This window comes from Ischnura elegans, chromosome 5, assembly GCF_921293095.1.
Source record: "Ischnura elegans chromosome 5, ioIscEleg1.1, whole genome shotgun sequence".
Lineage (NCBI taxonomy): Eukaryota > Metazoa > Arthropoda > Insecta > Odonata > Coenagrionidae > Ischnura > Ischnura elegans.
The window spans coordinates 128,970,179-128,985,576 of NC_060250.1; the positions used below are offsets into that span (position 1 = coordinate 128,970,179).

The following is a 15,398-nucleotide window of genomic DNA, read 5'->3' on the forward strand; positions in this document are numbered from 1 at the left end:
CTGCTAGAGAGCGGTAGTAGCAAAGGTGGCGAGTGAACAGAAAGCGTTTTGTGTTCTACAGTTTGCAAAGACTGAATCTGTGCAACATGTGTTCTACATTAAATTTGGTTGTGATCCTCCAAGTGACAATAACATCTATAGATGGTATCATCAGTTTGAAGATACAGGCTGCCTTTCTAAAGGGAAGAACACAGGACGACCAAGAGTTAGCAAAGAGACTGTTGAGCGAGTGAGAGAGATGTTCACTCGTAGCCTAATCAAAAAATCAGTCCGGAAGGCTAGTCGTGAATTAGAAATTCCTGTGTTGACTGCTTGGAAAATTTTAAGGAAATGCTTACAACTACGTCCTTACCGGTAAAAGCTATTACAGGCTCTAAAGCCTTAAGACCACAGATTACCTGCCAACTTCACCATGGAAATGTTGTTTAATTGCGATGATGATTCTCTGGATCATGTTGTGTTCAGTGATGAGTCGACGTTTCCCCTCAGTGGACATATAAACACTCATAATGTGTGTATCTGGGGTTACTGTGAAACACACATTGCACAGTAATTACAGATTCAGTCTTTGCAAACTGTAAAACATAAAATGCTTTCTGTTCACTAGTCGCTGTTGCTCTTTCATTTGATGTATAATTTATAACTTAAAGTGTAAAGTAATAAATATTATAAAGCATTAAAACCTTGGTATTCATTTATAAACACCCTATATTTCTAATTTCTTTAATAGTGGTAAACAGTTTCTGGGCTCTTCTGTATTAATTAGTAAAATATTATCATAAATTTATTTGGATGTTGAGTAAATACCTTTATACAGTTAAAAAATCTATTTTCCATTATTTCAATAGGAAAGTAGTCCCTAATTCATTATTATCAAATGAAATACATTTATACGTTTCTTCTTTGTATTTTGCAGTGAGCGTGTACTTCTCCTATTTTGTCCTCAGTTTATCTTGTATTTTACCCCAGGAGAGGACTAACAAGCTCTTTTTCATATACATTGGCCTGGCCAAGCCTGCCAAAGAAACATAAATTCTATGATTGACTGGTGCAATGATAATAGGGTATTTATAAATAATGATAAATCAACTTTCATTCAATTTCATACCTATCAAAGAAAGATCACTTCTTCTCCTCTCCTAAGGTTAAATGGATCCTCCCTTATTTCCTCTTCTGTGACTAAATTTTTAGGTTTATATATTCATGAGTCACTATCTTGGGAATTTCATGTTGATAAACTGTCTACAAAGGTGTCCAGTGGCTGTTACCTACTTAGAAGAATTGTCCCTCTGGTTGATACTGCTACTGCACTCTCAGTCTATTATGCATATATCCATAGTCGATTGATGTATGGGATTGCAGTATGGGGCCATTCCCACCATTCTACTCGTCTTTTTAGGCTCCAGAAATGGGCCATTAGAATAATAAAAAACATTCTTAGGCGAAGCAGCTGCAAGCCCTATTTCAAATCCTTAAGGATTCTTACGCTACCTTGCCTATACATTTTTTCTGCAATTACCTTTGTTCAACAAAATAAGCAGTTTTACAGTCTCAAAACCAATGCTGATATCCACAACTATAACACAAGGGGTTGTAGTGATTTAAGAGTTACTGTACATAAATCAACCATGTTCAGCAAAAACCCCATATGTATATGCTGGGTCAAAATATTTCAAATGTTTACCTCTAAAGATTAAACAGCTAGATTCATTCTCCAAATTCAAAGGTCAACTTTATCAGTATTTATGTGACAATCCCTGTTATTCAGTGGATGAATTTATGTCTTTATAACCTGTCTTTTGAAAATGTTACTTTTATATTTATGTCTGTACCTATCCTTCTCGCCTTAAATATTATTTTTTAATACCTCATGTATGTACTATTCTTGTGACTTGTTCCATACGTGGCTTAGACACGTCTCTGGGAACCAATAAAAATATTATTATTACTATTATTATTATTATTATAAGATTATTTATGACTCATCTTGATATTTTCAAATATGATATGAAAGTTCAATACCTTTTTGCCAAAGTGCACTAAAGATGCTTGAAATAAAAATCACTGACAATTTGGGTTTTGTGAGTTTTTATGGATAAAATATTAGAGTGATCTTTTTCATGCCTCAAATCTTTTTTATCAAATTTTTTCAGCAGTACATTTGTTGATTTGTTAAATTTGAAAAAAAATTTACAATAAAATAAAAGAATTAATATTCATTTTGTGACTTCTAGGTATTCACTTTAGTTTGGCCATGATAGATATTTGAGATAAATTACTCCATACAGTTAGCTAATGTTGTGCTGTAAACTTTCAGAGACAGAGCTCCGCGATATGGTGAATGAAGTGGACCAGGATGGTAATGGCACCATTGAATTCAACGAGTTCCTACAAATGATGTCGAGGAAAATGAAAGGGGCAGACAGCGAGGATGAACTCAGGGAGGCCTTCAGGTGAGAAGTACTCAATTTTATTTTATGTGGAGTATTCTTTTAGTTAAGGTAGGTTAGCATGGAGCAATTCCCTCTCACCGTGCACACTCGCATCATGGACTTGCCTCTTCATAGCACAATGTAGCCTAACATCTTTCATTCCGTCTGTAAATCGTCTTCTCTCCTTTCCCCTCCCTTGCCTAGCAAGCATTCTCCTCTCCAGCCCATTTTATAGCATCCCCTACCCGCTAAGTATTCCACCAATCTAAACCCTCTGTTTTCAGAGCCAAGCCATCCCATTGCAGAAGAAAGAGGGGAGAGAACCCTGGCATTTGTAGCTTGGCCATTTGTAATCTCCCATTGATAACTCGCTCCCTCTTCTTGCCATTCAACTGTATCGCTTGGACGTAAACCATCAAAATTACCAGGAAATACCCTTCATTTTGTTATTTCTATTGGCCCACTTAGAACCAGCCTACGTAGCTTGGGTAAGCACGAAAAATACCAGAGGATTATTGACTAATTTCTAGGATTTACATCAAATTTAACAAAAATTTCATTTGGAATCTCTCCATCTATGTCAAACTGAATACAAAATTGTTCCTAAATGAGAAAATTTTCAGAGGGAATTCCTCTCATATGTCTGTCTGAGACAGAGCCTACAAGATAAATTACTATTTTTAAATGTTACTACGTAGCAATTGGAGACTAGAATTTTGAATAATTATTACTATGCAGCTGTTTATTTTATTTACATGGAAGGGAAAAGAAGAGAGGGGTGTAAAACAGTGTGCTGAGAAGATGATTTGTCAGCAATCCTCTTAAAAATCGCAAGCCCACCATTTATGGCTCTTGATAAAGCATATCTTTCACTGTGTGTGACGCTAGTTCTTTCTCTTTTCAGGGTATTTGACAAGAACAATGATGGACTCATCTCATCAACAGAACTCCGCCATGTCATGACCAATTTAGGAGAAAAACTTTCTGAGGAAGAGGTGGATGACATGATTAAGGAGGCAGACCTGGATGGAGATGGCATGGTTAATTACGAAGGTAAAACTAGACTACTGCAAGTGAGATGACTCTGCTTTGTACATTAGGGTGGTCCTTATTTTTAAAGTTTTCGAATTTCTTTTGGGATGACACCCAGTTTTGTTCCATTTGGTGAGAAAATAAATCTTGTAAATTATTTTTGCAAATGGATGCTGGGGAAACGTGCCGCATTGCACTTGAAGTTTTGAAATGTTGGTATTTTTGGGTGTTTTTTGGACGTAACTGAAGTTGATGTCACTCTCGGATTATTCTATCACTTCTTTGCTTTTTTTTACGATGACTCGTTAGGCATTTGTAGCATAGCTCCTCAAATATCTTTCATTTCTGCCCTTTGGTTCCTGGGATATCACACCAAGAGCGCACCACACCAGGCAGACATTTTGGGTGGCACGCTGGTTGCATATTTGGGTGGGCTGGAAAAACTCATTTTTATAAATTTTGACATTGTAATAGCGCAGAAAAGTTGTGAACTGTATAGACAAAGCAAAAGAAAATAATATCAAAATTAGTTGTCATCTTTCAGTTGCGACCCATGGGATGGTTTGTGTTGCATTTAATGAAATCCCACCCCAGCGGCCGGATGAGATTTAAATGACTTCGCCTTTTTGACATACTATCATTCAGTAATTTATATCTTTCATAATATGTGATCAGTATCGTTGAAAACTTTTGTAAACTTGCATAATATAATGCGCTACTATTCAATAATTTTTTGAGTCATTTGAATGACTATTTATTGTTTTATGTATCTCCTTCTATGAACTAATGAATAAATTTTCAGTTTTGAAAGATTTAATTTGGTTTCGAATAAGCTGCGAGATCTCTAACATTCCATGCATTTTTAAATACAATTAGATGATGTATTTTAGTTATTTGGGGTTGACATTTTCATAACAGATTAGATACTTTCGATAGGATTACCCGTTTCGCCTACTTGAAAATTTATCACTTCGCCCATTTCTCTGACTTTGTTCTATTATTACCGTATCATTTCATACAGGTAATCACGTACTAATGTTTCAAATGTCAATATGTGAATACATATTTAAATGATTTTACCCAAGCTAATCTGCTTTGTGTGACATGATTTGAAGCAACCCAAACATAATCACACATTTTTCACACCAGTACACGCAGTCTCTTCATTTCCCATATTAGGCGCAAACTGCACACCACCTTTGAGACTTTGATTTCTTCCCAGCTGTAGGAATTGTCCTTAGGAAATGTATTTCTGTGAGTCTTGGTTCTAAATTGTGTAAGGAGTGACGGCCATGTCCAAACAGTCTGAAAGGATATTTCAAAAATGTTACCTCTACCAATTACACGCAAAATGATAAGTCAATTTTTTATACATGTTCCTCCTGTTAACAACATGAATTTAGGACTGCAGCATCCAATAGTCTCATATATAACTTCATACGCCACTTGTTATGGCGTTTTCTTTCCATTAGGTACGAATGCAATAACAGGTCCCTGAAATTCACCCCACCAATGAATTTATTATAACCTAACACACAAACAGACTTCCGAGTCCCTTTTTGCCTTTCAATACTATTCCCATTTCATAGGATCCCCAATTATAAATAAAAATACCACACACAGGAAGTACACCCGATGAGAATTTCAACACACTGCCTGAAAAAACACCACACAGCATGAATGACTCTAGTGGACTGAAATGCGTGGTTTCGAAGCTCCATCAAGTGATGAGAAAATATCTGGAAAGGTTCCTGGTATACGCTGACTGTTGAGGGAATCAAAGGCCTTTGAGAAGTCAAGAAATATTGCATCAAGTTGGGCTTTCCTAGTTATTGAGGCATCAGCATGGTATTGGAAAACTGACAAATTAGTGAAGTATGATTGCCTTTGGAGAAAGCCGTGTTGGCAGGTGGATAGAAAAGGGGACGTATAATAAAAAAGTCTATTTAGAATAATTCTCTCCCAAACTGATGAGAGAATTGGAAGTAAAGAGATGGGAATGTAATTGGAGACATTTCTCTTTGACCCTGATTAGTGAATTGGATTGACATTAGCAAATTAAAATGTGGTGGAAAAACACTGAGAGAAAAACAGTAGTTAAATATTATAGTAGTTAGTATAAGGGTAGTGCGAGGGAGGAAGCACAGTTTCGTATGAGAATAGGGCTGACAATGAGACTATCGGGACTAGGAGATTGATGGGGGGAAATCTTGCAAAGATATGAGTAGACTTCCTGAGGGTTGGTTGAATTTGAGATAAGCAGTGATTGGTGTTTGGAATAAGTGCATGATCATGGGTTAGAGGGTAACCAGATGGCAGTTTATGGCATTCAGAAAAGAATCTAAGAAATAGATAAGGCCTATCTGAATCTGCTGCGCTGAGTTTATTGCATGAAATGGTATCTAGAATGCAAGGCCGGTTACGACGACGAATGACAAAGGACCAGAATTTCTTTGCATTGGATGTAACGGATGAGTAGTGGGTTTGGGCATATTCTTCATTATCTCGACGGGTCAGGGTTTTAGAAGAAAAGGTTTAGGGTTGGTCAGAAAAGGAACGGCGAGTACGGGCATTGGGAAAGGACTTAAAAAGATTCCAGGCACAGTTCTTGTTGTTTAAAATGTGGATTGTTTCAGTTTTAAATGAGAATGGGAATTTTTTCATCTTGGGGTTGGCAATGAGGAACTTGCATGAATTTTTTTTATTTCACTGGCGGACAGAAAATTATTTTCTGAATTCAACAAAGAAAACCGCATGTATATCTGAGTTTTCCTTCGCGAGATATTCAATGATATATATAACGAATTTTAAAGCGCGGAAAAAACTCCCTCACCCCCCAAGCCACTGCCGACGAAGCCTCGATGACGTCAAAGGTGCCTAAACATCACACGAAGCTATTGTTGTGATTATGTTTAATAGTTGCCTGCAGTTGTGAGAGCTTCGTTTGATAGACTTGTTGATTATTTTCTATTTAAAGATAAATATCCAACGATAGAGGCTCGGAACCCCTCATATTTTGTATTATTTATAATATTAATATCTGAGTAAGTGCATTGGAGCAGTTACACCAAAAATTTTATAATAGATACCTAGATAAAATCGTAGTAGGAGTCTGAGCCACGGCCGTGGGAAGGGGATACATTAATTGTAAGTTGATGTTATCGACGGCATATCATTCATTTAAGTATGTAGTAATTAGAACGATTTTGATGTTTAATAATGTCTGCTTAGCTTTTATATGCAATAACTTCATCCGTTTATTCGTAGGTATTGGAGAAATCGTCGTTTAGGACTGCCTGTGCTTGTATTATGAGGTGAATTCGAGTCAATGCACCTTTTGCTCGCTGATTGGAGACATCTAGGAAGATTTTTGTGCCAAAATAGTGTTATTTTCAACGTAACATCTTCCGTTAAGCTACTGCTAATAATCATAGTGCCAGTGGTTGTAATGCACAAAGTTTGACAAGGTTGAAAAATATCGGCCAAGAGTTATCAGTGTTCCAGCGTGATTGAATTGTAAAAAGTGCTATTACGCTATCGATAAATGTCTAACAGAAATGTAAAAATTGTCAGTGGCGTGTTAACCTCCGTTGTTCACCGTAGATATGACATTTCACGATCAAGCTATTGAATTAAAAACTGTGTGTGAAGTTTGTTATTCCATTATTTCAACGAATAGTAGTGAGAAAAGTCACCTGTGTCGGCTAATTTAAGGCTTTAAATCAGTGAATAAATAGTTGTTTTCATCATAACGGGCTCTGTTATTGAAAGTTGTACGTGATGAATATAAGAATGTGACAGTGACTTCCTGTTTTTGATAGGAGTATTTGCCTATTTCCCACTATATTTTTATGGTATATGCAAGTACATATATTGTTTATGGATTTACCTATATTATTGAAATAGGTTCTAGCTTGTGTGTGCGTTGGCAGCGGAACCGATTCGCGATCTCACATGTGGATTGTGTACAGACTGTTTTGCTGTGAATTCGTAACGTAGGACGAATAGGACAACCTTCTCCGCTAATATGGCGATGCCAAATTCAACAGCACAGCTTACGATCGTTATCCTCCAGTATTACAAGTTTCTTTTACACCTCGATTTGCCGCTGACGTATAGCAATAATTTGTCTTAACAAATTCCATGAGGATCGTGGCATCAATTTTTGGTGTCCTAAAAAAAAGGCTGGTGTACTAACACCCCCTGCCACACGCCATTTAGGCGGCTTGCGGGATACTATGTAGATGTAGATGAATTTCAGGTGTACTATTCGAACGAGCGGCAACGTTATCATCCATTTTTCTGATAACTAAAACATACGAAGTGAAACGCTTGTACTTCATCATCCCGATGTCGCATTATTAATATCCCAAGTAATAATCGCGGCACAATAGCAGTAGGAAAACTTGCCCAAGAATAACAGAACAAAATAAAGCGACGATGAGCGGCTAAATACTCCCTCAAAACAAATTTTACACCATGCGCTCAGCGTAATTCCCTACTCCCTACGGTTGTTTAGGCACCTAAGACGTCACGCCTGGCCTCGGCAATGCTCGGGTGTCTTCGCGCAGTGGTCGGCTCAGAGAAATTTTTCTCGATTTTAAATGAAATTTTTTATTTCTTTTGATGTTGAATGGAGAAACTCAAAGTATTTTTGCTAAATGCCCACTTTACTTATTCAAAATAGTTTTTAGTGCAATCGACGACCCATGCAAGGTCGCCATGGCAACAAAGTCTTTAGTGGTGCTCTCAAGGGCAGCGCTGAGGAAATCCACTGCTTTTTCAAGGGACAAAGATGAAACTACACCTCAGGGTATTAACTTGAGACAGTGGTTAATGTCCTCCCAGCAAGCCTTTGCCCGGACAGGGTGGGGGACGGGGATTGTGGGTTGAACTCTACGGAGCCTCCAAGAACATTTGAAAAGGAAAGTCGCATCCAGGGACTCATGGCCCGAGTAAAAAATACTTTGTCCAGAGGTGATAGCCTCGGGGGTAATGGTAGAAAGGAGTAGGTCCAACACTGCCTAGTCACGAATGTTGTGGAGGTTATGTTGTGGTAGGCAAAGAGCATGGTTGAAATGTTTTTAAGAGGAAGTTATCACCTGAGTTGAGAGAATGGCTGGACATTGAAGACTCCCAAATTAAAATCAAAGACTAATTAAAATCACCCACCAAGATTATTGGGCGGAGATCAATAGCCCTTAATACAGAGTCAAGACAGCTTTCAAGCACATTAGTACCGTATAAGCGTGTGTAAGAGGCGCACCCCTATTTTTTGTATCGGAGCCAAAGAAAAAAAAACTTTTCGGCAATCTATATCCTATCGCGCGGCGTTGCAGACTTAAGCCTGGACTTTCGACAGTTATCAAATTTTCCACTTTCAATACTTATAATTCACGCTGCGTTTTTCAGCTAAATTTACATGATATGTATGGCGCTTGGAGATTAGTAGGTAATCACTTGTAGCCTTAACTTTATGTTACTTACTAGGGACGGTAGGATCGGATACCTCAGATCCAAATATCCACAAATAATGCCCTTCTCCTTATTGTACTTCGGATCCAAAGTCGTCGAAGAATTGAATCTCAATCCGAAATTTTCAATCATTGCTTTCGTGAATGCAATAAGAGTGAGTAGAAAGATTTCTGATCCTCTCTTCGCATAGGCCGTTGCACTACGATGCTTGTCCTAGTCATGTGCAATTTTTTTAAAAGCTCGGAGAATCGCAATAGAATTTCAGCTGTGGAAAATTTTAAAGCAAAACACGACAGGCACATAGCGTGAATCTTCGCAAGAGATAGGACAACAATCGGGGAAATCTTAGCGCTGTTACAAAATAACCACGGCGTAGATTTCACGAAATACCCCGGCCCGCCATCAGCCCATGCCCATGACGTTTTATTTCCTTTCTGAGACCCCATGGACCGTAAATCACTTGCCTCAAAGGAAAATATCAAGTTACGCGGGAACAATCGAAACTTGTTTCATCCCTACCCCCTCTCACCAACTGACCTTGATCGATCTCCCAGTTTCTGGAGGCCAAATGCTAGGTGAGTCACCTACTGAGCCCGAAGATATCTCGACAGTTTTCAATAATTGTATGAGACGCACGAGGTTCAGAAAAAGAAAGAGATCTAACGCAATGCATATCTGAGAGAAGTTAACTTTTTTAAGCTCTAATTGATTGACACAATGATTTATAGTTACAACAAGGCCACTAATATTCAAAATAGTCCAAACAGCACAATTTCGGAAGAAACAAGCTAGCATGAGCACATTCAAACAAGGCAAGATGGAGTGCAAACTTCAGGCAACTCAAACTGAATATATATCACATTGCTGCGCCTTCGCCCTTTCGCTTTAAAGGCAACGACGTCACATGCAAGATCGGACGTGTTCTTCCCTTTCTCCTTTGCCCTCAGCCTCGTTGCGGAGGATAGACAGGGAGCGAGCTGCTTCCCCTCTACCTCTCCTTCAGCACTCTTCACTTATAAGCATTTCCAATTTCTTCTATCCGCCATTTATTCAAACAATGTACGCACTCATTTGAATTTTTTTAACAGCATTTTTAACACCAAAATAATTTTCAATCGCAATAACCCTTATAATAGCGTCTGAAGATGATTTTTGAAAAAGCAGGCCCATAGTGTAATGGAAATTACTCGGCAAGACAGATGTTGACTATTCACCAGGTATTGTCCTTCAAAACTCCGCATTTCTCTACGTTTGATAAGCGAGTACTATATGCAGTATAAATGCCGCAGTATGCCCACTCATAGCAGTAAATTTAGCGCACCCTCCAGAGCGAAACACCCCGCACGATCTTTTCCATGTTCACTACTGATGTACCTACCGACTTGACGGCGCGATGCTTAAGAGTAAGAAACGCAAACAGGAGCATTTTAAAATACGTTACCAAAGGAGAAACTCCCCTGCCTCCTACTTGTTTTTGACCTTGGTTTATAGATGACTAACTCACGCAGAAAACCAAGGCCACTCAGTTCCTCTTGGTCTAGCGACTGGGGAAAGGGAGGAGGGGAAGAGTAAAAGTTTGTGTAAGAGGCGCACCCCCATTTTCGGCTGCAATTTCTGGGAAAAAACGCTTCTGTGCCTCTCACACGCGCTTATACGGTATCACTTGTGGGGGACTATAAAAACAGCCAACAAATACTTTCTTTAATTTTGCGCGTTTGCTAGTACTTCACAGCACACAATTTTGCACTCAAGTCTCGAGATCCCTGCGGTGTTTCGAGGGGAACTGTGAATTGATGCCACGGAGCACACCACCACCTCTGGATAATCGATCCTGACGGTACACTGAATGGGTGAAGGATAACTCACAATTACTAATCTACTTTGTGGGGCAGGAGATGGAGGCACATACTGTTGGAGAAAAAATCCTACTCAGCTGCTTGTCAGTTATGGAGGTTTTCCAAAAAACTGCATGTAACTAGTAACTTAGTACACTGTCAGGCATATGATTTTTTGACTGATCTTTTGTGTTCAACTATGTATATTGGTATCCATTCAGCCAATTTCAAGTTGCTGAATTTAGTGTTGCTGATTTTGTTTTCCTTAGAAACCATCTGTGGTTCTTTTTCTTGATCAGAAAATTGAACTTAGGATCTGTACTTGTTGGTCTCACCATGATCCAATCTTATCGACCTTGGTTGGAAGTCAAGGTTGAATTGTGTGGTTTTCTTTTATTTTCAGAGTTTGTGATGATTCTAACATCAAAGAATTAGTTATCCTCGTGGGAAAAGTCTTCAGGAAAACAAAACACGGCCAGTTGCAAGCCATTATAGCCTGAAGCACCCACTATGCAGCGGAGAGAGAGAAAGTCATCGTTGTGTTAGAAGACAATCTGGGCAGTAAAGCACACACAAAGACAGGAGATCCTGGGAAGTCAACAGTTTGGGAGTAAATATGTATAATGATGGAATCTTTTGAGTAACAGATTTGCAGGTGGCAAGTGGGAAACTGAGAATCATCACTTCAAGTCATATTGTTTCGATCATTCTCCCTTGTTTGTGGGAGAAACTGGAGTGATAACACTAATATAATTGCGAACAGACTCCAATAAACCTCCTTTAAGTTTGCTCGGGGAGGTCCTATTTTGTGCTGCAATCACAAAATTAGATGCATCTAGAAAAAGACTCATGATCAGATTTGAAGTAATAAAAAAAAGGAAGACTGTTTTCTATAGCAAAATAAATGCCCGGCTTGCATGAGTATGTTGAATATACTTTGTTTCCATGGATACGATCCCTCTTAAAGGTATGATATCTGAATCAAAATGGGATTTTGCATTAGCGTATATGTACTTGATATCATGTCCCTCAAGAGAGAGCGTATACATAGAATCAAAGTACATTCTACATATATGTTATCACTTCTGCTAGCTGGGTGGGTGACAAAATGAAATCAATAAAGAAATCTGTTGACAGTTCACGCAGATAAAATGGCTAAAGTTTTAAGGCCAAAAGTGAACACGGCCATTACGATGTACTTATGTTCTTAGACAATAACCAAATAATCTGGCTTCATCAATTTTTTGATTTTGTGTCGTTCTTTGAATGCCACTTCCTAGAAAAATGTTGCATGAGAGGTATGTAATGGGCTGAGTCAAATGATGCCCTCACAGCAACTAACTGTTTTGTTTACTGCCTTTAAATTTGGCTGAAAGAATCATTGTTGTTCCGTTGGTCTTTCAGTGCAAGCAATATGCATTTTTAAGTGATGAGTAGTTCACTGAATGCATGAAAGATGTTATACCTCCAAAATATACTATACGATGTAGTAGATGAATACGTTAATGTGTGTGTGTACATAATGATACAACAGCTTACGCAAGAATCTGTTTGTTAGAAGTTCAAAAGATACAAGTGAAAAACACTTGAAATAATCTATCTGTTGCATCTGTCATTGATAAACATGTTGCTGTGGCCCAACTCACCAATGTTTGACTCAAGTGACTTAAAAGTGCTCGGTACCCTCATGTAGAAAATGTTTTTGAGCATGTTCAGAGGTGGACATTAGTTTAGAACTATCTGTGCTGAATATATTCTTCAACGTGTTAGGAATTTGCTCTTAATTTTGACCTCTTTCCAATATTTTGCAAATATTCGTGGACAAACTGAGCAAATAATTTTCCTATGCCTCGATTCACTATTTTTGAAATCCTCTTGTTATGTTTGAATTTTTCATCATTGCAGTTACAAAGCACCATCACCAATTAATTAAATTTAAAGTTATTCATACTATTTTTGGCACTTAAATCTATTTTACTACCTACTTTTATCTTATGAGCAAAGTTACTGATCTGAATAGTGTGATCTTAATTAGTTGATTAGTTTTTGCATTACAGTCTAACTTATTACCACCAAGTATTTTTTGTAACACTTAAGATTTTTTACTCTCTTTTCAAATGAAAAACTTGTAATGTGATATCTAAAATAGTTTTCTGAGAGATTTAAAAGTCATCCTTTCACTTTGTATAATGCGTTTCTACTGCTGCAAAGTTATTTGCATGCTTTTCTAAAAAAAAGATGGTGCCATCCAAAGCACTTAGTAATTAAATTGATAAAATCCATGATTATATAATAAACTTCTCAAATCATAAGCACATTGGTTGAAATGCTTCAATGTTACAAGAATTCTGGTGTTTAGGTATTTGGCAAGGCAGTTGTTCAAGGAGAGAAATCTTTCTGAAAAGTAGTATGTCCCTGCCCTCTCACATCCAAGTTTTTTAGATAAGAATGTAATGTGAGGCTTGGTATTTGTGATGTGTAAATGTTAAATCAGATGCAAATTATTATAGGGATCTTGCCTCACATTGTCGCTATGCAAACACACACAAACCCAAAAAAAAACTCTATCACCAAATACACATCTCAACACGAAACAAATTAACCCTCCTATTCTTTTAAGATGAATTATTTTCAAAAAAACGGAACGATATATGTATATGGTTGAAGCAAACTCCATTGATATAATGTACTGATTTAAAGCAAAACTAAACCAATGAATAGTTAACGACAGTTTCCTCCTTTTTGGAGGCCTGAAATGATAAACAGGGTAAACAAAAAAGCCAAATGCTGTTTCATTACACATTATTTTGTTTTAGTTGTTTGAGCAAATATTGATGCTTAAAAATATATTTTATAGTAAAAGAGGTATGTTAATTCTTTTTTATGCTTTAATTATAATAAGAAAGTTTTTTATGTTTCATAAGGTTTCAGTTTCTCTATAGGTCATTGGTATTTTCATGGGTTTGTATATTTAAGCTTGGAGACTTAATTTCAGTGCCCAAACAGGCTACTGTCCAATGAATAAGCCTGTAAAAATATGTCTTCCTTTGCAAATAATAGTTGAAAATGTCTCTGTACCTTTGTGCTTCTTGCACATGCAAGTGTGTGTTATTTATTTTAATTTCCAAATTTGGTGGAAATATTTTATCATGAGTTATCAATTTACATGATACCATGAATAATTATGAGTGAAGAAACATTCCCAATATCTGGCTAAGACCCTATATCATCATTGTAATCTCAGTTTAGAGCTGTTCAAAGGATTATTTACCTACTTGATTTGACAGCAGCAACAGATCAAACACTTCTAGTCTTTAGTTTTTATAGGTCCCTATATTGTACTTCATGTTTTACATACCATGTACCTACCTATTATGCATGAAACCTCAAGAAGCCTCATTCACAAGTTCTTATAAGCGATTTGAAACAAAAAGGTACAAAGTGATTCTTGCAGTGGTATTCATAAACGCAGCTAATATAAATGATACTTTTGATTAATTGGGGGATTTGCATTCTATCACAAGATCCCTTTTTATCAAGATTGTAAAACACATTATTCTTAATCTAATTCTATCGTGAAAAAACTTAAATCCATCTTTTTGTCAGTAAAATGAATGTGATTAAATTTTTGAATGCCTCAAAAAGTTTATTAGATAATAATGATTAAAATTAAAACTTACGATACATGTTAAAAATTTAAAATTTAAACATTATGAGGGTAAAATGAAATGATTACAATGCTAATAAGGCATCACAATTTTTAAGAATATAATATTGAATCTGCATTCAATTATGTTGAATTTTTTCTTCCACGTCTTTGATATTTTGTTAATAGTGATATGGCATTACAAAAAAAACGTGTTGTTTGTATTGCAGACAAAACTAGGAGACAAACTCATATGTTTTGTAACATTAATGATGTAGGAATTTGTTATGTTATTCTGTAAAAGATAAATGAATATAACTATATAAAATTATGAATATTGTATGACATTGTTGTAAAAGAATCGAAAAGATTCAATATTACATGGTTATCATGTAATGTAGTAAATAAAAGTTGAAAATAAATGATATATTCCTTTGAAATATCATTATAAACCGTTGATTTTCATTGACAGGAAAGAGCCAAATATTTCTCACTACAATATTACCCAATCATTTCTAAAAATTATTTTTCCCTTTTACTTTTCCAGGTCTCTCAGATTCAGTTCTATGTACCCAGAGTACTTTGCTTGTTGCATTTCTTTCACTTAACCCTTTCGTGCCGGGCTCCTTCACGGGAAGTTGCTTTTGGCGAAGTATACGAAGGCTTTGAGCATTTCTTTTTCGCCCTGTACGGAGTTGTTTCTCGGCAAGGAATCATCCAGGTAGTCGCTCCCTCCACTTAATGGCCTTTTCTAGCGGGGTGCCGGACCCTTTCCTCGGCAACTGGGCAAATATAATCGTCGACCCTTTTCCCGAAGGCAGCCCATCACGGCGTACTTTTGCGGTCAGTTTATAATTGTTACAAGTTCGATTTTAATTTTTTTTAATTGTTACTATTGCATAAAATGTCAGTTCATCAATGTATACCTTTCATTTTGCAATGCCTATAGAACTTTCAAACGAAGTTCTACGGTTATTT

General features: G+C 36.9%; 1 protein-coding gene across 1 annotated transcript in view; it reads left to right on the top strand.

Annotated features, from left to right (window-relative positions):
* Nucleotides 1-14,872, top strand: part of LOC124159554 (neo-calmodulin-like) — a 28,989-nt gene extending 14,117 nt beyond the window's left edge. Inside the window, exons 4-6 of the mRNA XM_046535434.1 lie at nt 2,318-2,453; nt 3,337-3,485; nt 11,178-14,872. Of these exons, the coding sequence (XP_046391390.1) occupies nt 2,318-2,453; nt 3,337-3,485; nt 11,178-11,209 (317 nt within the window). The 3' untranslated portion in view covers nt 11,210-14,872. The remainder of the gene's footprint in view (nt 1-2,317; nt 2,454-3,336; nt 3,486-11,177) is intronic.
* Nucleotides 14,873-15,398: the final 526 nt, after the last annotated feature.